The 26992-nt window shown below is 40.1% G+C and overlaps 1 protein-coding gene across 4 annotated transcripts in view; it reads left to right on the top strand.

Moving 5' to 3' along the window:
* IL1RAPL1 (interleukin 1 receptor accessory protein like 1) overlaps positions 1-26992 on the top strand; it is a 652770-nt gene that overhangs the window by 309723 nt on the left and 316055 nt on the right. For all 4 annotated transcript variants that reach the window (XM_053386980.1, XM_053386978.1, XM_053386977.1 and 1 more), the window contains exon 3: positions 14603-14882. In XM_053386980.1, the coding sequence (XP_053242955.1) occupies positions 14603-14882 (280 nt within the window). The remainder of the gene's footprint in view (positions 1-14602; positions 14883-26992) is intronic.

Genomic DNA, 26992 nt, shown 5'->3' with positions numbered 1-26992 from the left:
ATAAACACAATTCAGAAAAGAAATCTGAAGAGCCTCTAGCAATCCTGTGGTCCCTTTGGCATTTTTCTTGCATACTATGGCAAATTGGCATATGATAGGTAAGCTAAATAATTCAGATGCATAAAGGTTATCTTGTCTGAATTGTAGCTATGCACGTTTCCCTGCTGTTTAGAGTTTGTGGGTCATCTGGATTGAAGAAGAAAAATCTGTGAGACTGATGAAGGGGGGGCAAGTGTCAAAAAGGTGTCAAACATAAATGCATTTTCTCTGTAGAAGGCAATAAATATTTTACAAAAAACAACATGGGAAATTCAGTTGTGCTCTGAAAAGTTATTGTGTTAAATTGGGAAAATAGATTCAATCAACGAAGTGTGAAATAGAAGGATTTTAATCCTGTTTGAAGTGCAAATCTCAATGCGACCCTAGCTATAGAGTTTCCAACTAAGTCTGTGTAATATAAAATGTCATGTCATCCAGGAAACAGATAATCATGTGAAACGCTGCAAAAAAGAATTATTAAGCCTCCAATGAATATTGAACCTTAAATTCTCACATTCACAAAAAAGAAAAACCCATATTTTTGTTCCGACATGGTCACTAATGAACATAACTCTGTAAAACCAAAAATAGAAAAGTTCTTGGAGGGGGTGACTGTGAGGATCATGTGATTAAACTAATGGGCCTCATCCAATTTATGTTGTCTATTATATGCATGAAAAATATACTGTACGCCATACAGTGAAGTTTAATCCCATCAGAGTTTTACTGCAGTGTAGCGCATAGGATTTTCTTCTTCTTACTTTCTACCTGTACCTGATGTGCTTTGCAAGTAAATCAGTTGCTTACTTCTCTGTTCCTTGTGAAATATGAGCATAGACATATAAGCATGACAACATTAAAAATTGTGTATACATTTTTTTTATTTGTATAGAGCAGCTTCTGGGCAATCTAGATTAGCATCTATCTTCAACTCTGTTTCTTCTGCCTATGTTTGATTCTCCTCTGATATTGCAATGTCTCTCTTGCTTGGAAAGAAGCCACTCCTGCCTGCTACCATTCTCACTCGACTTTGCGTCCTTCTCTGTTTCCTTTCTTAGCCTTTCATGGTACCAGCTTAGCCAGGTACTAGGAAAAGGGAAATAAACCCTTATGGTTGCCAAGCAACTGGAAGATGATTCAACATTCATCTTAGCATTTATATAGCACTACTCCTGGGTGCTCAAAGTATTTCACATACTTTATCCAATTATTCATTAGATAACTCTGAAGAACACATTATTATCTCTGTGTTACATGGGGTAGCAACAAGGCAGGTAAGACTGAGAGTGGCAATTTGAATCGGCTCCATAAATTAATTCCCAACCACACCAAGTTCATCATCCTGGCAGTGACTGACGATTGCATCTTGAATGGTCTAGCCTGCTTGTCATAGAAGTTGGAACTTCTGCAGCAGAAGCATAGAGACTTCTCTGCTCAGAGGTATAAGGCATAAAGCTCTGTAGCTGGTCAGCATCACCGGCTAGGCCTGAAGTCAGGGTGCACAAGCCTTGCTTGTAATGCCCAAGGAGATAGATAGCTTTGGGATTTATTTCTCATTATTTCATGTTTTATTCATGTTAATTTGTGTGTTTCATGTTCAATTTTGAGTATCTCCTTTCTCCCACCTGTTTTTTTTAAAAAACCTACTGTTTTTATTGACCCCCATGGCAGCAGAGTAGCAAAGCACATATTGATGATCATTTTGTTCCCCAGAATATCTTGATGTGGAATTGTTCTAAGGCAGTTTCATTTGTTTTGGGCAGAGGTACATCTGAAGGGGCCCCATTTAGTTAGATTCTCCATTCATCTTTAAATGAATACATGCACCTCTGGAGCTTATGTTTATTATCATAACATAAAACTAAATATTTAATCATCGTTATTAGCATTCTATCTCTGAGCAACCAACTGGGAGAGGGATGGACAAAGGAAGGGAAGAGCAGTGTTCCTCCACTGTTACAGTATTTTCAACCACAGCAAATCATTCATTCATTCATTCATTATTAAATTAGTATTCCATTCTTCCTCCCAGATTGCTGTTGTTTGCTGTTATACTTTTGTACCTCCTCTCAAACAGTGTTCTCTAGATGGTTCACAGCATACAAAAGACAAAAAACTTGATGCAGAATCGCCTTGTATAATTAGGTTTATTTATTTTAATATATAACAAAATAAATCTACATGTCATTTTTTAGCCACTCCTTTTTTCTTGTACTCAAGACATTTCTTAATAATGTGTCTGAGAAATATAATCAGAAATAAGTATACAAATATGTTGCTAGGTGTTGAGATTCCTGGGATGCATGGTAGAAATAGTTTTCCGCAAGTCTGTAGCAGATCTTTGTTTCCAAGTAGCTTCCTTCCATGCTAAAAGATTATGAATCTTGAGGTGGCAAAAACTTGCCAATGGTAAATTGTTACCCTGTAAAAAGTGCATAGAAAAACAATAGCACCTGTGTTGCCAGGATAGAAGAACAGTGGGGTTAAGAGAGGCTAAGAGAATGTATTAGAAATCTCAGCCCCAAAGGAAATTCTAAATAATCTCAGATCAAAAACTGTTTCAGTCCTGTGGCTTGACATTAAAATATATACTGCACTTTCTTTACCTCAGTGCCTTTGAGGCATTGTAAAGATTGTAAAGGTGCACAGAGATCAAGCAGAGTGAAGCATCAGTCTGTAATGTTTCCTCTCACAGGGACACCCAGGTTATAAGGTTGTTCCACCGCAGTTTTAACTTCATTGACATCCTGTATAAAATGACTGTACCTCAGACAACCATCATAGCTTTATTTTTTTTAAAAAAACCCACAACCTCTAATATAGTGTTAGATTTATTAGTATCTAGCTTCTGTCTACACTGGACACTCAGGTTACGAACATGATCCGTGTGGGATGCACGTTCACAACCCGCAGCGGCACGTCTGCGCACACGCGTGTTGCGCTTCTGCGCATGTGCAAAGCACGATTTAGTGCTTCTGCGCATGTGCGACCGCCAAAACCCAGAAGTAACCCGTTCTGGTACTTCCAGATTTCGGCGCATCCATAATCTGAAAAAATGCAATCTGAAGCGTCTGTAACCCGAGGTATGACTGTATCTGATTTTGATGGGAAGAAGGAAGTGTGTCTGCCAGTGCTTTGGCAACACTGATAACATAGAAAGAGCCCTGCTGGATGACACAAAAAATCTATCTAGCTCAACCTCCTGTTTCCCAACCAGATGCTACAAGCAGGACATGAGCACAACAGTATTCATTTGCTTGCATCCCTAAGCAACTGGAATTGAGAGGCCTGCTACCTCTGATTCTGGGTACAGGGTAGTATTCAACTAAGATTTACTCTGAGCAGACCCATTTAAATTAATGGACCTAATTTAGTTATGCTCATTAATTCTATTCTTAGTAGAAGTTACATGAATATCACCTGCTGTATATAATCATCCTCATTAGTACCCAGTGAGAGCCTTATCGTCCAGAAAGTTAGGATTTTTTTACTACCTTGAACCACATCTTCCATCCCCCCCCCCCATTTACACAGTTTGGAGATGTTTTTGGAGCTCCTCAGTGCCCTTTTAGTTTTTAAGTGTTTAATTGGTACCACCAGAAAACTTCGTCACCTCACTACTCACCCTCAACTCCAGATCATTTATGTACAAGTTAAAAGCAACTGGTTGCGATACAGATCTGAAAAACACCATCTTTTATATCCTTCAGTTTATTATTGGTCTCTATTAAACTATTAAACCAGTTACTGATATATTAGTCTCCATCCTTTTATTCCATGACTGCTAAATTTACTCAGGAGCCACTGGTGAAGAAAGCAGTCAAAAGCTATTGGAGAGTATGGAGTGTCTGTGGCCAGATGAGCAATAAGTGTACATGAGAAAAGAGAACAGAAATTTGAGTTCAGTGATAGCCCCTTTTAATGGAACATCCATCAGATGTGTTCCTCCTGTTATCCTGCTTTTAATTTGGAAATAACACATGTGGAATATTCTCAGGCTGTTCTCACTACTGCCTCCCCAATACCCCTATGCACTCTGTTTCTACCTGCTCTACTCCAGCCTTCCCTTCTTGAATGGGAAGTTCTACAGGCAGTTTGAAGGTCAGGTGAACACGATGAGAAACCTTCTATTCAACATGGGGAGGTGGAAGAGGAAGGGCAAGTATGCAAGACCTACATCCTCTACTCGTGTTGTGATTGTGAATTCTATAAGTACTAACATACACGTTTAAATGGCTTTCCATTCACTTGGTGTTCATGCACTGACAAGCCTTAGCCAATTTTGTATGTGAAATAAGACATCTCAAAGGTGCATTAAGATAACATAGTGCTGGATTATCCATCTCTGTAGAATTCACAGAATCAAGGAACTGTAGAGTTGGAAGGGATCCCAAGGGTCATCTAGTCCAACCCCCTGCAGAGCAGGAATCACAGCTAAAGACAGGTCATTCTGGATGGGGAAAAGACAGGCACAGTTCTGCCAGTGTATATGGGACACACTAATGTGCTGCATAATAATTTTTAAGAATTGCTGCCTGAATGAAAGCTGTCACATATTCAACTTGATTTTAGCTACTCAGTGCAGTAGATTTAAATATAAATCTAATAAGAATGTCATTGTCATAGGCTGGTTAGATACAGATTAATAGTGGGAGGAACCAGAGTTGATCGTTCGATGTGTTGTAGCAACCAAACTCAAGGGGAGGGTCAGAATAGGGAAAGGAGGGGAGCTTCTGGCATGATGGCCATTGATGATGCAGCTGACATTCACTTCCTCGTCAAGTCTAAAAAGCCAATGTGTAGTAGCTATCCAGGCAGAGATGTGGTACAGCCCTGAAGGACTGTATTCAAATATTTGGTTATGGATTTTTAATAGAATAGCAACGGTATTTGTATGCCATGTAGAAGCAGCCAACACTTGTACTGTAATATGCAGATAGGATTGGTAGGTCACAGTTGTGATGAAATCTGAGATATTCCCAGATTTAGAGCATTTAGATAGAAGCAGGAAAAGACAATATATCATCTCCTAGATGAGTATGAACCAACATTTATTCCTTTATTAATGTCAGTAGGATAATGGGTTTGTACGACAACACAAAGAAGAAAATTATTACACCTGAAGATAGGAGGTGGGGGAGAGGACTGTGGAGACAGTAACATTTGACACATTCTGTGAATGTGTCATAAAAAGCACATTTTTGTGTATGTTTGATTTTTCTGGCATGTATAAGGGTTGTTTAAGGGGTTAGTTTTTCCGTCTCCTATACTACCAGTTTGTTTTCTTTCAGGGGTGGGGGAGACAGAGAGAGTGAATCAATTACCTGGAATTGCCAGCTATCAAATAAACCAGGTCTGGGAATTTTATAGGAGCCAAGGGAGTTTTGCATCTAATTTCTATAAATCTTGATGAGATTTGAGTACTGAACTCCATTAACCTCTTTTGAAAATCCAAGTCTGGTTTTCACATGCTCGGCTATAGCCAAAGTATATTTTTTTTCTGTGCCTTAAAGTGTGTTTTGATTGAAACAGCCAATCTTATAATGTGTTTCCAGTAAAGATACAGCATTTATCATTAGCTTTGCCTATTGAGGTTACTTTACCAATTCACTGTATTTACCCCCATGGCATATAACTTCCGAGTCAACTATGCAAAATTACCTATAAGCACAAAACTGTTTCATGAGGCTACGTAGTGCAATGCGAATTGAAAGGGAAGGGAAGAAGCTGCACATATATTTTGAACCATGAGATCTGCAGACAGCTTATTCTGAAACTACATTTCACACCAAAGTCTATTGGAACCATCCCAGAGACTCTTGATTAAACTGAAGTATATGGATTTCTCTGATTTATTCCATCAACTTTTGCAGAGGAAATGTTGAGCATTTCAGAGTCCTCACTTGTGGGGAATCCTAGGCCTGTAGATGCATGTGACCTACAACTGGTTACCACGCAGTCTCTCCCTAGGTGATTTATCCCTTTCCCTCCTTGCTGCTCATATAACAGCTCTGTGTGCTACTTAGCTGTTCCCGGTGCCAATAGGGAAAGCCACAATGAAGTCTCAACAAGCCAGGATGGGGAATCTAAAGCTCTCTATCCCCCCACACTAAGATGGGGTGTGTATGAATGGTGACTTTGAGGAGAAGATGGCATGAGCATGGAGTCCAGCAGCAACGAGGGCACCAAGTTGGAATCTAGTGAACAGGATTATACTAGATCAAATCTAGTAGGTTGCAGCACACTGAACCAAATGCCATGACATGAGGGGCCATAGAATTGAAACCAGGACCTCATAGGCAGCTTCTCCTGTGCTTGGATAATTGTGCTTCCCACACTACCTTGCCAGTCCAATGCAGAATTGTCTTTCTTCTGGCCACAGGATTGGCCCTTTAGAGATTCTAGTTCTTCAAAAGGGAGCAGAGCCTGGCAGTGGCAGACTGGAGATAGAGGCTCAAAAAATCTCAGTTAATGCCCAACTCTTTCTGGGAGAAGATACTTTCTAGGAGCTCGTGGTGCTGCGGGTTCCTCCCCAGAGTGCTCCAATACCAGGAGCAGCCCAATATATTTTGCTACCTGATGCAAACTAGAAAATTGTGTCCCCCTGTTGTTTGTTAAGGGTGTTAGGTGAGAATGTGGATAGGGAATATCGGGCTTGGGAATCAATTACAGCCCTCCAGGCTGCTCTCTTGGGGCTCAAACCACACACCCCCATCCTGATTAGCACTCTCCTTGAGTGTTTTTGACTGTTTGAAACATGTCTTTGGAATGAGAGAAAGTTCGGTGGTGGTGGGAGGGTGCTCATCTTACCCCCCCTTCCTTGCCTCCCCCAAAGCCTCCTCTTTCCATTCTGCAGCGCTCCCACACTTTTGCACCATGGCTTACTAGCTGGAGACTGAAGCTGCTCTCTTGCAAAGCTTGAAGTTTGCCCACCAGGAGATAGCTGCACACACAGTACTACAACCACTAGTTCCTTTTAATATGTACTACTGGCAAGCAAGAGGGACGCGGGTGGCGCTGTGGGTAAAACCTCAGTGCCTAGGACTTGCTGATCGTATGGTCGGCGGTTCGAATCCCCGCGGTGGGGTGAGCTCCCGTCGTTCAGTCCCAGCTCCTGCCCACCTAGCAGTTCGAAAGCACCCTTAAGTGCAAGTAGATAAATAGGTACCACTTTATAGTGGGAAGGTAAATGGCGTTTCTGTGTGCTGTGCTGGTGCCGGCTCGCCAGAGCAGCTTCGTCACGCTGGCCACGTGACCCGGAAGTGTCTCCGGACAGCGCTGGCCCCCGGCCTCTTAAGTGAGATGGGCGCGCAACCCTAGAGTCGGACACTACTGGCCCGTACGGGCAGGGGTACCTTTACCTTTACCTTTTACTGGCAAGCAAGGTGTCCATTGCCTTATACTTATGAAGCAGGTTCTTCTTGCCAAAGTGTAGAACCTTACATTTGTCCCTATTGAAATTAAGTAAGTTGGGGCCCAGTTATCCAATCTGTTAAGGTCATATTGAATCCCAATTCTGTCTTCTGCAGCATTAGCTACCCCTCCCAGCTTGGTGTCAGCTGCAAATGACGTAAACTAGCTTAGTTTTAGTGGAATGATCACTAGCTAGCCAATTGAATTAAAACCAAACACTGCATTCTGGACTAGGGACAGGAACAAAATTCAATTTGCACTTCTTTGAATTTTGTTATGCAAAATTTGAGCTCAAAAATACTTTTAATATAAGGGAGAGTACAGTGGTACCTTGGGTTAAGAACTTAATTCGCTCTGGAGGTCCATTCTTAACCTGAAACTGTTCTTAACCTGAAGCACCACTTTAGCTAATGGGGCCTCCCACTGCCACTGCACCACCGTCGCGTGATTTCTGTTCTCATCCTGAAGCAAAGTTCTTAACCCGAGGTACTATTTCTGGGTTAGCGGAGTCTATAACCTGAAGCTTCTGTAACCCGAAGCACCTGTAACCCGAGGTACCACTGTACACCTAAAATTTATATGTCAGAAAATATAGCATACAAAAATGCATTATATTAGAGATGATTGTAAAAATGTTTAATTTGGCAAAATTGCATGCAAAATTTAGCATTTTAGGACAAATTTACAATTTTCGTAAGGACCTTTTAATTAAAAAAAAAAACAGAATAAAACCACTGATGTGGAATGAATTTAAGACTGGGAAAATGAGAAATTGAGAGATGCCAGAATTGACAGGTTCATCCATTCGTAATGCAGCATCTCCACATATTATCTCCCTTGCCCCTCCCAAAATTTCTCTGCACGTCTGAAACAAATTCACAAATATTATTTACCTCATTTGCTAAATTACAAATCATTGTGCTAAACTTATAGAAAGAAACAATTTGTAAAATATACAAAGATTCTTCTGTTGATAGCTGGCCATGGTACAGTAGCAGTGCTAGCTGGCAATTATGATATGAATGAAGGATTAAAAAAATCTTTATCTTAAATGCCTTCATGTTATTTGTAAATACAGGCATGTAAAAATTCTCATATCTTCTATGGTTTTTATTACAGTCCTTTTTACATGTTGTTTGTACAGTTTCCCTTTCTGGACTTTTGGTTTGTTTTAGTTCTCTAATTAAATTGGTATGATATAACAGGAATTTAGATTTCTTGAGCTGTATTGGAAACTCTGGGACTTGTATTACCTCACAGAACGTAGAAATTGAATTGAAGCTCTGTTATTAAACCAGGTTGCAGCAACAGGCCCAGGAGTTAGTAGCTCAATTTTCTACTTCTCTGAATCAAATTTTCCCTTGAATCAGTGTGTGCAATTTTGAGGATGGCGGCGAGGGCCCCCTCAGAATGGGTAAATATTTGGTTCGCTGAGTCCGATCAGCAGGTAAAGCCTGCAGGGAGCTTGTTTATCCAGCAGAACGATCTCATTATGAGGACAGTGATATACTGTGGTTTACTTCATCCGCAAAAACTATTCAAGGAAACAACTGGGTAAATGATATTCATCTTATTCCCTACATTGTGCTATTATCAGGTGTAATAACTGTTTGCAGCTTAAAACAGAGATTAGGTACTTCAGCCACTTCATTGAAAGGATCTCTGAAGTTTCATTTTTTTGAATAATTCAAGTGTTTCCTCAATTATAAAAGTAAGAAGGAAGTATGATTGGTAGTAGGAAGGTGTGGTAATGGAATTTTGGACAGAGGGAAGTTTGAGCCTAGTGAATCTATCAGTTCATCATCACTGCAACAATTTATTCCACAGATGGGACTGAAGGAGGGGAAATGGTCAGATAAAAAGAAGCTGATAAGTGTAGTGAACAATGTAGTTCTTTTTTACAATTTCTAGCCACCTGACTTGCAAGTTTACTGCTCATGTGTATTATTTGCTTTTTCATCTAAGTCATTAATGAAGATTTCAAACTTGACCAGACATAGCAACCACTACAGCAAAATATAAATAGATCCTGTTTTTAGTTTTTTGCTAATCCATTCATTATTATCCTTTGAATGTTTATTCCCCCAGCCACTGCTGCATCTGCATTTATCTGGAATGGGCTTTTAGAAAACTTTTTCTCAAGTATAGTGCATATGCATGGCTACATGTAACTCATATTAATAATACATTTTAGCCACCCATTTCTATATACAGTTCTCATGGTTAAATATGGTGCTTATAGTCTTCATAGGTACCACAGTGACCTTGATTATAATAAGTTTGGCAGGCAATTACAGATTTTTTTTCATTCATTCAGTTCTGGGTGGGTAATAAGTTAAAACATAAATATGGTGAATTTACATAAATGAATGTGGTAATGAGTAGCAAAATGCTGAAATAACCACCACCACTGGTAGCACCTGTCTCTGATCACTAGCCTAAATTAAAAAAATAAAAATAAGAAAGCTCTTTTGAGAAATGTGTGTACTTTGGTGTATGTCTAGGGGATGACAGAAAAGGACTAGAAAGACTGGATACAAGAACATGAGCAGTTGGCTGATAATCCATATTGCAAGCAAGCAATGAAGACCTGATAAAACATTACACTTGAATAGTGATTATCGTTTGGAACCAAGCTTTAGCCTACAAACTTTAGCTGTTGAAAAGGTTTCATTTCAACCCTGATACAGTGCTTCAGAAAACAGAGCAGTTTGGTTTAGATTAATCTAGAAGCTTCAATTTGGCTCAGGTTCAAATCCAAATCATTATTCAGTACAGTGGTACCTCTAGTTAAGTACTTAATTCGTTCTGGAGGTCCGTTCTTAACCTGAAACTGTTCTTAACCTGAAGCACCACTTTAGCTAATGGGGCCTCCCGCTGCCGCCGCGCCACTGGAGCACAATTTCTGTTCTTATCCTGAAGCAAAGTTCTTAACCTGAAGCACTATTTCTGGGTTAGCAGAGTCGGTAACCTGAAGCGTATGTAACCTGAGGTACCACTGTATATCCTAAACTTTGTGCCTTTCCTTTTGCTATTATTGGGGACATTTAAGCACAGCTATAACTCCCCACCCCCTTTTGACATAATTGGATAGATTTACAAGCACAGTAGTCCTCCAAGAGCGGTTAAGGTCAGCCAATTTTCACATGAAGAGTCTGGGATTTGTGTGCTCCTCACCTTTCAAGTTTTTATTTTATTTTATTTTTAAAAGCAGAAGTGGGTGAAATTTGCAAGGTTGGCAGCTCCTTTTAAGGGGATAAATCCTGCAAAATTTTAGATAAATAACAACAGGGTTTTTCCTGCGGTGACAAAAATGATTTGACAAGAGTGGATGTCTAGGCATATGACATAGAAGTAGAAAGACTTGAATGTTCAGCATTTTTTTCAGCAAGTACCACTTGCAGAATTTACTAGCACCAAAAGCAAGAATAAGGTGATATATTACTGCAAAATCCCTCCCCCTAAAGCGCTGTGATTGGAGAGCCCTCTCGTATTAAAAATTAGGCAAAAGAGTTATCCCTTTGCCTTCTCTCCATCCTAGAGTATATATCTTATACTGAAAGCTTGGAGGCCATCTTTCTTTCTTTCTTTCTTTCTTTTTGCAGACATACTGTACTGTTATTGCTTTTTAATGTCAGAATCTATGGATTGCCCCAAATTAATTAGGTGTCCCCTGATTTGGTTTTTAGTTCTTTGGAAGGATCTCACTTTAGGTCAGAAGTCCCAAATCCTTCAGAAAGAGCCTGATTTTGTTTCAGATATGGAATCTGCCCAAATCTGATGCACACCCCTATTGAGAATACTGCAGGATCTCCCAGAGATAAGCAGAGAGAATGGGATTTCAATTAAAAACACAGGAGAACAGATATAACTGGCTGCTGCTTTTTCACCTTATTTTTGTGCAGGAATAACTTTCCCTGCTCTCTGCTTGCAACTCCAGATGAAAATTACATTGCCCAGGCAAGCACATTATGTGACCCATGAGAGCAGCAAAATAACCAGACTGTACAATGGTAGTGGGATAAAATCAGGCCAATTCTTTATTGACAGCAGCAGGCAGGGCAAGCAAGTTCTCACTGGGTGACCTGGGTACAGATTCTAGCCAGGCAGATACCCCAACCTAAGCTTGGGAGTGCTGTGGTCAATCCTCCCCTCAGACCCCTTATGGGGGCCTCCTATACTATGTTGATCCTGCCCAATGCCATTTCCGCCCTCAAGAAACAACTTCTTTGCCTAACAAAGGAAGGTCATAATTTCATTGATGGAAAGGCAAAATACCCTCAACCAAGTGCCAATCAGGTTGAAAGAAAAAAACCATTTCTGGTCCTGTTAACCAGCAACGCAAAATTGTTCAGTGAAGGCTCCAACCTGAGGATGAACGGGAAGCTGTTCCAGGGGAAACTGTCTCATATTGGCTTTTCCCTCCTCTTTGCAAGGACTCATGGGACAGCTTTTTCCCCACGAGCCCATTGCATGGACAAGATACTGGGCAAAACCACCAGGGAAAGGCATCCCACACTTTTGGGGCACGGAATGAGGCTTCTAAGGAGAAACTTAAATATAGACAAATAATGAAATGATAAAAAAAATGTTCAGCAAAATCTCTATTCTGTGTTTTTCCCCTTCAATCTTATCTTCTTGGCAGAGATTCAGAATTTAGAACAGGTAAAGGTTAGCTACATATGTCTACTACATTTGGTGTATGTAATGTATTTCCAGGTTCATAGTGGTAGAAAAGGACAGTGGTGCCTCTTGATCAGACAAGGTCTCAGGACTGACCTGGAATTATCAAGGACTGGCAGGATCCAATCATGGTTTGAAAATGTGGGGTAGCTGGGAAGCCTTCTTAGCGATTACATTTCTCTAGAAGCCGTACCTCTATCCCTCACTAGCTCAGCAGGAATGAGTTTCGGTTTGTGTGCCTAAGATTATGGATTCAGTGTTTAACACTAAGTGTAAGGTACTTTTGATGAGACTTTTGCTATTTCTCCAAACTTGGATTCCTGATACAGTATTGCTATTATGATGATAATATTCTCTGTATTTTAGCTTTTGATATTCTGAATTTGTTGCAGTTGCAACAAGCCAACCATCATAAGATTTAAAAATATTTCGCATTTCCCAGGACTCATTTGAATACTCCTTTATAGTATGTATTTTTTGAAATTTAAAAGCATGGTGAACTCATTGAACAGATTGAAAGCAAAGTGGTTTCCAACATAATAAATATGCAGATGTGGATTTTAAGTGGCACAAATAAATGGATAATCATTGAGTGTTACAGCATGATATATTATCAGCTGAGCTAACTGAAGTCTAACAGTTCTGCATAACCAAACTTCTGTTAATCGTGAATGAAAATGGATAATGGATAATAAATTCTTCCATATTTCTGAACTATGTAATTGAGGACTTAGAGACTACCTGTATAACTAGGGGACAGACAATGTTCATGCTCCTTGTGCTTATGACACAAAATGTTTTCCTCTCATGTCTATGTATAATTTATGCAAGTGTTTCATCCAAAACACTTGTATGTAGCTACAAAGTGGGATAGGGAATGGGGTGCAAAATTGAGTTAATCATGAAATGTTATATGTGTTTTGAACCCGTCATCATATACACTTCATGAACAAAAGGCACATATAGATAGCTCTTTATGTATACAAGCTTCACTTTCCTAAGAACAGAGCTATCACAGCTGTTGTAGCCATCTAATGACCACTGTTCCGAAGACAAGCGTAGCCTCATGGGCCAATTTTTAGAGGTTGGCAGGGTCACCCACCTGTCAGCCACATGACACCATTATAATACTGCATGATTGACAGGTGGGCAGCCCCACTGACTTCTCCAAATCCCTTGTGAAGGGGCTTCCATGCGCTGGACAGCCAGCTGGCAGTCACACCCTTGGGCACCTGCAACAGCTTCTAAGCCTTCTTGCTGTTAATATAGCCCCTGTACTCCCATGTCAGCCTCCAGAGCCTCAAATAGGAATGGGGAAGCTGTCTTATAAAAAAAAGTGTTATTTGCAGGCCCACCCCCTCTGCTATTTAACATTGCTGATTAGTTGGTCTTCTTTTTAGAAGTCCATGCAGATCAGCTAAGGAGGAAATTATTACCCTCTCTCCAATCATCAAATGGTCAAATGTTGGCTTCCACTCACTTCAGGACTGTATCTATTTTTTCCTCTTCTTTGCCACTACCAAAATCAGAAGGATCTTGCAGGGGGCTTGTGGGGGATGCGGAAGAGATCAGGCCTCCAAATTTAGAGTTAGGCTTGCCCCAAGCTTTCAAGGAGAGAAACTCAGAATTGCATATTCAGCTCTGGCTGGCTGTAAGCAAGACGGGATTCTAGAATATTGTCCTCGCCTTTCATATCATTATAAATAAGTAGATTAAATGGAAAGTGGTGCTCCTCAGAGTAAATAACCTGTTCTATCTCACAGGATCAGATTAGATTAGATAGTTTTAGCAGTTATAATCTTTATAAGTGTGTGTGTGGATGATTTTGTTTAACTCCTAGTAATTTTAAATACAGAAAAGTCAGATATTTCCAGTAAATTTGCTGTAGAATACCCAGTCATAATGACCTGAATAATTTATCTTGACATTTTGTTCTGCTGTGCAATTAGGCTTAACATTAATACCTCGCTTCACCCTAACTTAGGATCTAACCTAAACTTTCCAGTTTGCAGCCATTAACTTGCCACATTTTTTAAAAGATGGGATAATTCCCTTCTTTCATTTCTGTTATTAACTTGAAGATATTTGATTAATGCTGTTCAGTGATTATGACACCCTCTGGGCTAGATGGACTCTGTTGCACATATTTCAATCAAATATTTTGTGATAATTCAGCCTAAGGATATAGTGAAGAGAAAGGATAATTTCTTACTTATCACTTAAATTATCCAGTTGGTTGATGAGATTTGCTGATTGTCCCACACTGTGGAAAATATGGCACCAATAGGGAAAGCAATTTTTGTGGTCAGTCTTGGCTGCATGAAACCAATCTAAAGTATTTTGCTTTGAATCAGTTAACTCTGGCATGACAACTTCAAAGAAGTACGATTACAAATTAAGTAGGAACTGTGCTGTATATTCAGCAGTATACCACATAATTGTCTTTTCTTCTTCTTTTCTCTTTTAGCGGATGGATGTACTGACTGGTCAGTGGATTACAAGAAGTATCAAGTCTTAGTGGGAGAACCTGTTCGTATAAAGTGTGCATTGTTTTATGGATATATAAGAGCAAATTACACCCTAGCACAAAGTGCTGGACTCAGTTTAATGTGGTACAAAAGCTCTGGACCTGGAGATTTTGAGGAGCCTATAGCTTTTGATGGAACTAGAATGAGCAAAGAGGAAGATGCCATTTGGTTTCGTCCAACAGTGCCCCAAGACAGTGGGCTTTATGCATGTGTCATAAGGTATGTGGTTTACATTTTTCAACAAGTCGCAAAGGAAAGCTATATAAACATTTCTTTGTCTTTACAGCACCTGATGAATCTTATATTATCATTGAACCATGATCTTTACCTCTTCAGTATATTTACATTTATTTGCTTTATAATAGAAAATAATTTTATTAATATAGGTAGACCTTGGATGAGTTTGCTTCAAATATACCATCTTTGACATGTCATCATTTGGGATAGACATAAAAGTCCTATCTATGACTTTGCTGTTCCCTGAGAAAGAAAATATTGCTTATTGGAAGCGTTAAGATTAGCTAGGGATGGAAGAGAAATTCAATTCAGTATGTGTTCAAAGCCAAATCTATCAAATTCACACTTTCTGAAACTATATGCAAACATAAACACACCTATCCATATTTTGCAATGCATTTCTGCAACCATGTATTAGGTGAAAGCTGTGCATAATAATTAAGATATTAGTGAAAATAACATACAAAAATGCACTACATTGGATAAATTTCAAAAATGTGCGCATTAGTTAAAACTGCATATACCAATGTGTTTATTAGGGAGGGAAATCACACTAAAATGCTGATGGATTTTTTTATACAGCAAATTGCTATAAAATGTGAAAAACTGAATGGAGAATTAGAAAAAGACCGAGGGAACTGAAATTGACAGATCCTTGCATTCCCTAAGACAAGGAAATCCAGTCTTTCCTCCTCCCCCGGATTTTTGTTGTTGTTGTTTGAAATTTGCAGAGTTTTCTACATGATGGAAATATGAATTACTAGAATATATATAGAAATGATTGCTGAAGGAAGAGCTGGTTGAACAAAAACAGTTTCTTTAACTTGCACCGTTTTATAGCCATCTTTCAGTTGCATTCTGCAATGGGACTGAGATTATCTCAGCGCCTTCTTAAATGATGCATACATGGACACAAGCAGCTCCCATACAGCGCATCATTTCTCACAGTTCTTGCTTTTGAAATGCATATTCTGCTTTTCCACTTCTTTCTGCATCGCTAAAGTGATTCATACTGAGATATATTTTCCTGCCCATGGAGAAAACAGAAACCATCTGGGCTCCAACTCAGATTTTGAAAATTACCAGAGAATATAGAATTAAATTTAGAGATAGGTTAAATGATGCACATAAAAAATGCAGGAAAAGCCTTGCAGAGAAAATGCACAGTTTATTGCTAAATGGGTTGTAACATTTTGCTTATTGCCCTTTGCAGAAAGACTGTAAAAGCTCTGATAGCTCTTCATTGACACATATCTGTAGATATGACTCAGTTACCTGCATACTGCAAGATCCATAATAAATTACACTCTTGAAAGTGTGACTGGGAAGAAAGTACACCTGTTATAAAGATTGTCTGACTTCATAACCAGGAGTGAGAAAACCCAGAAGTGGACTGTGCAGTCTTTGGCAACCTTTGTCCTTGATACTTCTTATTGAAATGATTGCAATAGCTTCCTATTTTCTGCAGATTTCCATCTAGTCTTACCTCATTATGCACTCCATTCTCAACAATAAGTATTTTTCCTTATTATTATTATATCCACTTTCAGAAAGGAAGTACAACACATGAAGAGGCTGTAAAGGTCAATAATTGCTTAGACTCAAGGACATGTTCTTAATGGTGTCCTACAGTAAAAGAACCATATTTACAGCGAATTTATACAGTTTATCTGTCAATTCACAATTTGTTCCCTCTGCTGAAAGTGCTGACAATTTTGACCATTTATTTAAACAATCTATAGTCATTATAGATAAATGCTGAGCTTTTTAATTCCCCATTGTGAACCATAAAAAGCATCATGCTTCTTCACCTGGTTGTGAACTGCCATGTTATTGATTGTTGGATTTCAAAACATAATTAAGAATATTAGCATGATATGTGAACTATATTTATTAGTAATAGACATGAATATACTGACTTGTGGGCTTCTCGAAAAGCTTAAGCCGTCTGTATTTTCTAAGAGTCTGGATTCTTTAAGTGTTAGCAAATGGTTATTGCATAAGCTATTGTGGATTGCAATTTATCAAAAGCATTAAAGTGTTGTCCTAAGTTACAGGTGTATATCATGGTTGTGGGGGGATTGTAAGGAGTGATGTCAGAGGTAATAAAATGCAGGAAAAAATGCAGGACACTGATAAGTTCATAATTTTCCATGATAATCCATAAAACAGTTGTTGATAACAAATGCATCCTCGCATAGGTAAGGCAATATCACATAGACTGATAGATGATAGATAGATGATAGAAAGACAGATAGATAGATAGATGATAGATAGATAGATAGATAGATAGATAGATAGATAGATAGATAGATAGATGATAGATAGATAGATGATAGATAGATGATAGATGATAGATAGATGATAGATAGATAGATAGATAGATAGATAGATGATAGATAGATAGATAGATAGATAGATGATAGATAGATGATAGATAGATAGATAGATGATGTAGATAGATAGATAGATAGATAGATGATAGATAGATAGATAGATAGATAGATAGATGATAGATAGATAGATAGATAGATAGATAGATAGATAGATAGATGATAGATAGATAGATAGATAGATAGATGATAGATAGATAGATACTCTGTTTTGGCTCTTCCCTATATCTGTATCTCTGATGTGTGGTCTGCTGTTGCTGGTGAGTAGCTGTTTTAGTTAGGAGAGAAACTGTCTATAAGCAAGTGCCGGCCTACCACCCAAGGCCCATGGAAAGTGTCTTTGTCCAGTATTGGTTACAGATAATTGATGATACATTTGAGCGGTTTCAGCTGAGAGCTATAAATGACATGTTCTATCATTCTTCTAGGGTTGTTCTAGTAGATTATTCCTGAGTACAGTCAGGGTTTCCTTTTTTTAATTGTTTTTCCACTCCCACTTCATTGGGTGAATATTGTAGTTTGAAGAGTGCCTGTTTGGAATTCTTAAATTGTGAATAGATCCATTGTATCAATCGATTTTGTGGTGTGTTCTGGCTGGAAGCTCGAAACATTTATGGATGTGTACAGTCCAGAAGCAGTTGGTGGGGCGCTGCTGCTTACTTGATCTCTTGTCATAGTCATCACTCTGGCGTACTGGGAGGGGCGAGTCAGCAACATGATTGGCACAGTGTGAACACACTGGTACAGCCAATTCAGTGCTGCTGCTCGTATGCGTGCACTACGCCAATCTCAATGCCCATCATGCTCCTGGTTTCCCATATAAGATTATGCTTACATGCCCAACACAAGATGAGATAACACAGTAGGATTTAGGTCCCATTTATTTTCTCCTACCTTTTCAGCCATCCTTATTTACTTGGTATGCTGCGTACCTGTGGAATCATTTGGCTCTTGTTGAGGGAAACAGATGAAAGGACCAGAGTCAAAAGAGGCAGGGAAAGATTTGGCTTATGAACCTGCCACTTAAGTGAGAAATGTAAAGATACAGGATCAATCTCCAAGTTGTAACCTGGCAATCTGTGTCAAAATGCCTTCAGATAAAGCTGTATTTGTGGTACCATTAACCCCCATTCTCTCATATGAGTGGAGATATGAATGCCATTCCAGGTTCATAAAAGTAATAAAAAGACAGAATTCTAATAAAAGAAGACAGTATTGGTACAATCCCAACCTTCTTTGTTGTAAATGCTGTAAAAAGCATTCTACCGGACAACAGATCTGGGATTTACCATGGGGAATGAATACTAACATTCAGCAGCCAGGAAACAGCATTACCACAGCTGTAACTTTTTCTTATAACCCTAAGAGCATTGACATTGAGGAGATTGCTAGGGGTTCACATTAAATATAAAGCCCATTTACTTTTATGAACCTTTTCACTATGTGGGATAAACTGGTTTTCATTTACAGAAATTTGTCTGCATCACTAGATTGGTCACTGAAAAAATTGAAGGAGACCATTACTGAATGTAAAGACTTGCATTAGACACACTGATGCATTTAACTATTGTTTGACTAAGGTATTGTATAATGAATGTATTTTTATAGGAATTCTGCTTAGACAACCTTTATGTTTTTAGAGTGGCTCTAGCATGGTATTAGGTTTCAAATTCAAACTTTTTCCTGTTCAGTCTCAATTTAATGACTCATCAGTCTTCAGATTCTAAGGGAGAATATAGTTTACTGTAGCCAGCTACAACTCCCCATAAAATGATTATGTTTAATGGATACTCATGCTTGATGTAGGGCTTCTTACAATGTATAGGAGCATATAGGAGTTTTATTATAACATGTGTTATAATGTCTTATAAAAACCATCAAGCCTGCAGTTTTTTCATATGTAACCATGGGACCTAAGCTAATTACAACAACATTCTATGCTAAGCAGGTGGGACAACCACTTTGCTGACAATCATCTGGAGCGCTCTTATACCTAGCTAAAAAACCAGGTATTAAGGATTTCATCAATATAGGGATGTAAAAAATGCCTTTGGGTAATGGGTATGGCCAAATCTTGTTTATTTTTATGCTGATTCATAACCTTTCTAAATCATATATTGTAGCCTTAGTTGTTGATACAGATGCATCAGCTTGTCTTCCTCCTGTACCAATATGATTTTCTGGGTCAGTATGTAATATTCTTGGTCACACAACAGTGAGCTAGTTCAAGAGTAACCTAAGAGAATATAAAAGGAACCTGGCTGAGACAGATCAAAAGCACCATCAAGTCCAGCATCCTTCTTTCACAGTGACTAATCAGTTGTTTAGGAAACCCACAAACAAAACATAAGTGCTGTAGCACTCTGTCACTCATATTCCCCAGCAACTGAGGCATATCCACTCTGATACCAAGTGGTAGTACATATCATGAGTAGAAGCCATTGATACCCTTAGCTGTCCTGAATTTGTCTAATTCCTTCTTAAAGCCAGGTTGGTGGCCATCACTACATCTTGTGGGAGTGAAATGCTGTGTGAAGAAGTGCATCCATTTGGTCTGTCCTAAATTTCCCAACATTTAGCTTCTTCTTTTTTCAAAACTAAAAAGCTAGTAATAAGAGCTGTTCAGCAGTGGAGCAGACTCCCTCAGAGGGTGGCGGACTTTTTTTTCCTTGGTGCTTTTTAAGCAGAGGTTGGATGTCCATCTGTCATGGATCCTTTAGTTGAGATTCCTGCAGGTGGTTAGAAGAGATGACCGTTCCAATTGTACGATTCTGTGATGCTATGAGTCAGACGTCACAGAAATGTGTTATTGAGTTACTTGTCTGAACTTAATAACTACTAAAACGTAATGTTCAACAGTTCTTCCTTCAGATGTCTCATTAAAATTTATTGTGAATCATTCTTCCCACTTTGAAAATGAGTGTGAAGTTCAAACCGGAAATGTAAAAGTTGTCCAAAACTTAATATCAGTTTTTGTTCTTATGTCTCATACTCCAGTGACATATTATATGACATTGTGCTTTATATCTTTCCTGTCATTTTTTAGAATTGTGTGGTGTTTAAACTTAGGTCTAAATATATAACATACAATGGTGTCAGTAATATGCTGACTAATGTTCATTCTACTATCTCATATATCAAGGAGATGATACAATGCAGAGGTCAGTTCTAGGTAACTTTTTAAGGGGTGGGAGCGGACCAGAGTGAAGACATTGCTCTGAGGGGGTCTTGGAGCCTGATGTGATGGGCTGCAACTGCTGCCCACCCCTGACTGGGTAACTGACCATTGTTGCACATCTTTCAGGTCCTCTTTAAAATGGATTCAGCTTTTGATCTGAAACTGAAACTTGAATATGCGTATCAGATTTCGTTTTGATATTTCAGTGGTCATTGGAGCTATCACACTTTAGCAAGATAAAATAACAAATCTACAAGCAAACAAAATGCCAAATTTTTGTTAACCCATAGGTCTTACATTCTTCTGCCAAATATACAACAGACATTAAGCTTCTAAGAAAGCATCTTCAAGGCAACTTTAGAGATGCAGCCTAATGAACTGTGACTATTATAATCAACACTTTCTTGCTTAGATTCAAAATTAGGCCTTCTGTTCTGCATCTCAAAATTTTAAAAAACAAACTATAAACAGGGTGGCAGAGATATGATGGAAGTCATACGTTTCCTAGCCAGTTTTTATCAAACTCATAGGACTTGGATATATTTGAGTCTGTATTCCCCCCCCCCCTTATGCTTAACCAAGCATGAATGTGAAATTTTAAAGGATCACTTAACTGAATGCATGCTCCTGGGCAAGAATGCCTCTGGAGTAGAGAAGAACTTTAAAGGGTGAAGAAGACTGTAGCTGTCTAGTTACACAACACTTGTTTTATGAACATCCTTGTCTCATTGAATATTGCTTTACAGTTGTGCTATTTCTACAGAGGAATTTGTAAGTCGGGGTCTTAAGGAAAGCCACTGCCTTCATTTTCATTTATATCAAAATGGTATTTAAGGACCATCAGCAAGGTAAGTCCCAAATGAGCAGTGAAGCACTGTTGTCATGACAAAGCAACAGGAACAGCAAGAAGACTTTTAGCAAGGAGTGGGAAGGTGGGTCATGCATAGAAAGTTTTAAAATGAGTGATGGGTTATGTGACTGGCTTTCGTCAGTGTTTCTGAGCTTTGGTGTCTTTTCCCCTTAGAATTATTTTAAAATGCAGGGTCTTTCTGGTTTGTTTGTTTTCTTGGGAAAGCTTAAAAAAAAATCAAGCCCAAGGAAGCTAGCAATAGCCCGCCCACCCTGCATCTGAATTTATCCTTGTGAAGAGGTGGCGTAGTGATAGGAAGAGCTGCCTACCTTGTAGGTATCATCTTTAAGGTCTCAGTGTTCATTCTTCATTGCTTGACATCTGCATGTGTCTGTGTGTGTATCCTTCCTCCCAAAGGAGCCCAGGGAAGCAAACATCAATGTGTTAAAACAATAGAATAACAACAAAAATAAAACATGTTTTCATCATTTAAAAACTATATAAAACCACCAAAAATATTTAAAACATCTAAAAGCTTTTTAAAGCGATCACATATCCTCACAGTTATTAATTTCAAGGTTGCAATGGCTGGTGTCTGTCTGCCATCAAAGGCCTGGATAAACAGGAATGTTTTGAACTTTCTCCTAGTGGTCAGTATTGAGGACAACAGGCACACCTCACCAGGGAAGGTGTTTCACAGAGGGAGAACCACACCAAGAGGTTGGTGTAGTTTGTTATGCCTCTTCGCTCAATTAATGTATTTGAACTACTCTGCCTATACACACAGATATTCCTGACCATGCTTAGAAGTTTCCTTTCCTGCTAGTGAACATGGGTTGTAGTTGTGAGTCGAGGCCCCGCTCCCCGCTTTGTGATGAAATAAGACACATGGACACAAGTAATTTAGGTTAATGGGCTAAAAAAGCCCATTATTGGCTTTATTGGTTATAGAATGTGAGTGGTATTGGCTTAGGCATTGGATCTGAACAGACTATACTTGACTCCTTCCTGCTCTGCAGGGAGTCACACAAGGGTTAACAACCTGTAGGGGGAGCTTGTTGATGCAAATCAACTGGAAGCTTTCCTCTAGAGTCACCGGAGGGTTGTGCCATTGCCCTAGCCACCACCTGGGCATCAGACAGATTCCTCTAACAGAATATCCTTCAAGGGGAGGGGTAGGTGATGGCCACAACCTCCCCTCCAACACACAACAATGTTTTCAAGCCACCAAAGTCCCTGCAGAAAGGAAGCTGCTGCAGCCGCAGAAAGAAAGCCCTTTGAAACCCTCCAAACATCAGCTGTTTAAGAGTGGGGAGGCTGCGCACAGCGAGAGCAGACAGGCTCAGGCGTTTGCCGGTTGGCACCCGCAGGATGATGATGATGATGATGATGATGATGATAATAATAATAATAATAATAATAATAATAATAATAATAAATTTATTATTTATACCCCACCCATCTGGCTGGGTCCCCCCAGCCACTCTGGGCGGCTTCCAACAAAACACTAAAATACAATAACCTGTTAAACATTAAAAGCTTCCCTAAACAGGGCTGCCTAAACAGAAGGGAGCAGGAGGGAAGGTTCCAAGGGTGCTGAAAGAAAAGCTCTGAACCAAGAAGCGCCTCGTGCACAGGAGATCTGAGCGAGATCTGTGCATGCAGGAAACAAACAGACTGAGCCACAGTCTCACACTCATTTAAAATTGGCAAACAACGCACGCCCCCAGACAGCCGTATTGGCTGGCTGTGGGCATGACGCAGGTCAGGGACTATTTGTGACACAGTGGGTCATCCATGCCCACTGTGAAGCACGGGAAGCAAGACCTGCTCACAACCCCTCCCCTTGGGGAAGAGGAGAGGCTTTCCAGTGCTGTCTAACTGTGGCAGAGTGAAAACTACAAGCCCCATGTAGGCCAGCTGGAAACAATCTTTCTGACCACCCATGTCTTATGGATAAGCCCTCCAAGATACCTCTTTTCTCTGGACTATTCTCCCCACCCTGTCCTGCCCCGCTGCCCATCACCCCCCACCTCACAAGAGGAAGTCTGCTTGGTAATGATGTAAAATGGCAGGCTGGGAACACTGACCACCTTACTGGACTTTACTGGACTTGGATGAGTCAACTTGGATATAGCATTGGTTCCTAGATCATTCGGATATAGGGAGGAAATCAGTGTCATACAATGTCGATAATTCCATCATGGCAAGCATTTCAGTTTGACAGACTGATCAGTGCCCCTCTTCTTCCCCAGCACACTGTTCTGGGAGTTGTTCCAAGCCCCCAGAGCCCATTTGGGGGGCTTGGGGAACAGGATGAGGAGTGGGTGAAAGCTGATTTGCACAAGCGGACATCTTTGTGTAGGCTTCTGCTGTTGGGACTTATTAGTTGAATCCCACCCATTATCCTCTTTTATGATGTTTGCCCCCCGCACCTTTCCCCATAAAATATGTTGTTGTGAGTCTATACACACTAACATAGAGAGAAAGGGCAGGCAGGCAGGCAGGCACCCTTTTTCTTGAGGGGAACCTGGACTATGCCCCTCAGATAGTATGTTAGATTTCCTTCATGTCACACTACATTACACAGTGTTTTGCGGCTGCTCCTCCATCACTCAATATGTATTTATGAATTAGTGTAGAAAAATAGCTTCAATAAAAGAAAACATAGGATTATAAGCTAGGGAATTCCTGTGATCAGAACACAAACATCTTTGCATGCATCAAGAAGACTAATACCCATTTAGATATCAAACTCTTGGTGGAAATTTGTTTTAAGCAAACATACAACAGTGTGAAGTGACTGTGACCATTAACTGAAGATGTCTCTGCATTTTCTTAATTTCTAAACCCCCTTGCTGTCTGACTACATTTTTAATACCTCTGCATTTAGAAAAGTGAGATTAACACCTTTGTTGTTGAAAGAAGAGAAAAGTAAAATAATCCTACAATTTAGAAGTACAAAAGGTTATTGTAGCTTCTACTTTGCTAATTGCAGGAATTGATTCTAAGTGAGTCATATGAAACTATTTTAAATAGGCAATTAGCAGCTTCCTTTTAAAACTACCCATCTGTTCCAGGAGGTAGAAAAAAATAAAAGAAAGAAAAAAACACGGTATCTTAAAACAGCATTACTTATTGCCATTGCAGAAACTGCTGTGATTTTAGAAAGTTTTGTTTTTAAATAACATATACTTTTTTGTTCAAAAGAAAAGTTGCCTCCTCAGGCCTGGGTGAACACATGTCTTCAAGTGGCAACATAGGTGAAACAGTGAGAGAGCCACTTCTTCCATACTTCAGCCATACTTCTGAGGGGAATTTCACAAACAGGGGACCATCTCAGAGAAGGCCTTATCTCATAGCCAGTGCTGGCTTCACCCAGAGGCAAGAAAAGCTTCCCCTGAAGATTTTAATATCTGCGTCAGCTGGACTGCTTTAGTCAATAAAGTTTTTCAATAATAGCTATGTTAGCACCTACCTTATGGAATGCTCCCCTACCCATTGAGATCAGGCAGTCACCAACCATGTTGAAGGTACACCTGTTTACCAACCCCTCCCTACACACCTGCCTACCTTCGGGCTTCCATCTCACTCCTCCACTGGTCCAGCAGGTCTCAAATGTCTACCATCATATCTAGTTTGCATTGCCGCCCCTCATGAGCCTAGCAAACTGCAGCATGACGGCAGCATTTCCTGTTTATTATTTGTGTGACAAGGTCCCCAAGCCACCCCCTAAATAATTCACAATTCACACAGAATTTTTGTTTAAGGTTTTTGGCATAATTTTGTCCACAACTTTATTAAAATACATGTGAGTGGTTGCTTAGGCATTGGTTCTGGCTATCTGTCCCCGTCCAGGGACAGAACTGACTTCCGAATTCCAGTGAAAGCCAGTAAGGGAAAACAATATTGGGGAGAAAATGGAGCTGAGCCCCAGGCCCTCACCTCTCCCCGCATGCTCCCAGCGCTTGCGCGGCCTAAGCCCCAGACCAGGGATTCGGACGAAAGCATGGCAAGCCCCTGGATTCCTTTAACGGAATTCCCTTGCAGCAGCACCATTGGAGGGGCAGGCACTGCCAACCACATCCCCTCTACCAACCAAAAATTAACCAATGCCTAACCGCAACCTTACAAATTGTGACGATTTGCTACACAGTAGGCAAAAACCAAATGGCACCAGCCAATCTGCCAATGGACAAAATTCCTACCAGGCCCCTGCCCCAAAAGCAGACGACCCCATGACAGGCATAGCAATGTCAAACGCAACAGTCCTAAATTAGGGAGGGTGGACGGGCGATCGGATGCACGCAGCAAAAGAGACTGAAAAAAGCTGCATGCCAAGAATATATAACCTTCGAGCCAACCCTCTAAATGGTAACATCAAAATCTCCCCAACAACCCAAATTGGCCCATTCACAGTCATGGCCATCCAAATGGTCCCGCCCAGTAACCAAGAGGGGGTGTCCTGTTAGACCCCGCAACGCGTGCTCTCCATGAAGGAGAACACGCTGTATAAGACTTTAATGTGGACATGGAACATAGTGGACTCAAGAATGAACACAGGTGAAAAGGATGCAGACCAGAAATACTTGTTCATGTCTAGTGCGAAATTTTTAAATGTTTCGAGCTGAATTCAACTAAAGAATCCTCATAGTGGAAGCCAGCACAAGGTATTTTGCTGGAACAATATTTTCACCCCCTCTGCGCCTCCCAGTTGGCTCTGGGTATCAGGGGAAATCCCAGAACAATGCACAGGGGAAGGAGAGGGGAGGTCACTCCATCTGGCAAGCTACAATGCTTGAACTGACGAATTGATCTGCCCCAAACTATTATGGAAGTAACAAGACTCTGCCTCTTTCCCAAACCCTCTGGCAAGCACACAGAGCTTCGGAAAGAGGGGAGTTTTGCCTAGTACAGTGTGAATATGTTAAGAACGGTGGGAGAAATGCCTGCTATTTCGTTTGTTCTTCAAACAAATCTCTCTTGGCGGAGCAGGGGGGACTCACCTTCTTCCCAAGCCCTCTAGATGCAGTCACCAAAAAATATTTTCAGACTTGTGTGAAGCTTTGGAGAAGGACAGAAACAGCAAGAGAAATGGCTGGTTCTTTTTCTGTACCAAAGCTTGCTGCAAGATGCTTCTCCTTCCAGCTGCCCATGTTTCAAGGGGGGAACACAGCATTTTTTTCTGATCTGAAGGAAGCTTTGAAGAAGATAGGAAAAAGGAGCTTTTGTGCTCCAAAGCCCCCTATAGGTAAGGAAAAGATGTTGCCTAGAGGGTTGGCTAGAGAGGCGGGCTCATTTCTCTCTCTGGAAGCTTTGGAGAAGGCAAGAAACAGCTGGAGTTTCTCCCACTCTTTCTGTCCCTTCTCCAAAGCTTCATGCAAATGAGAGAGCAGAAGCAGCAGGAGAAATGCCTGCTGTTTCTTTTCTAGGTGCTGCACAAATGGCAGCCTCTCATATGCTCCCTTGAGCCCTTCCCATCGGGGACAAGGAACAAGTGTCTCTGGTAAGCACATGGGTGGAACTATTAATGCCTCAGTTTATGGTTACACAAATGCACACACAAACAAACACCAAACACAGCGACTTGTACATGTTTGGGAATGTAGAGACAGGGCTTGGTCCTCAGGAAAAAGTCCTCTAAGGCAAATGAGGAAAGTGAAACCAGGCT

Source organism: Podarcis raffonei, chromosome 4, assembly GCF_027172205.1.
Source record: "Podarcis raffonei isolate rPodRaf1 chromosome 4, rPodRaf1.pri, whole genome shotgun sequence".
NCBI lineage: Eukaryota > Metazoa > Chordata > Lepidosauria > Squamata > Lacertidae > Podarcis > Podarcis raffonei.
The sequence above is the reverse complement of the archived record's forward strand: the minus strand, read 5'-3'. Positions and strand labels throughout refer to the sequence as shown.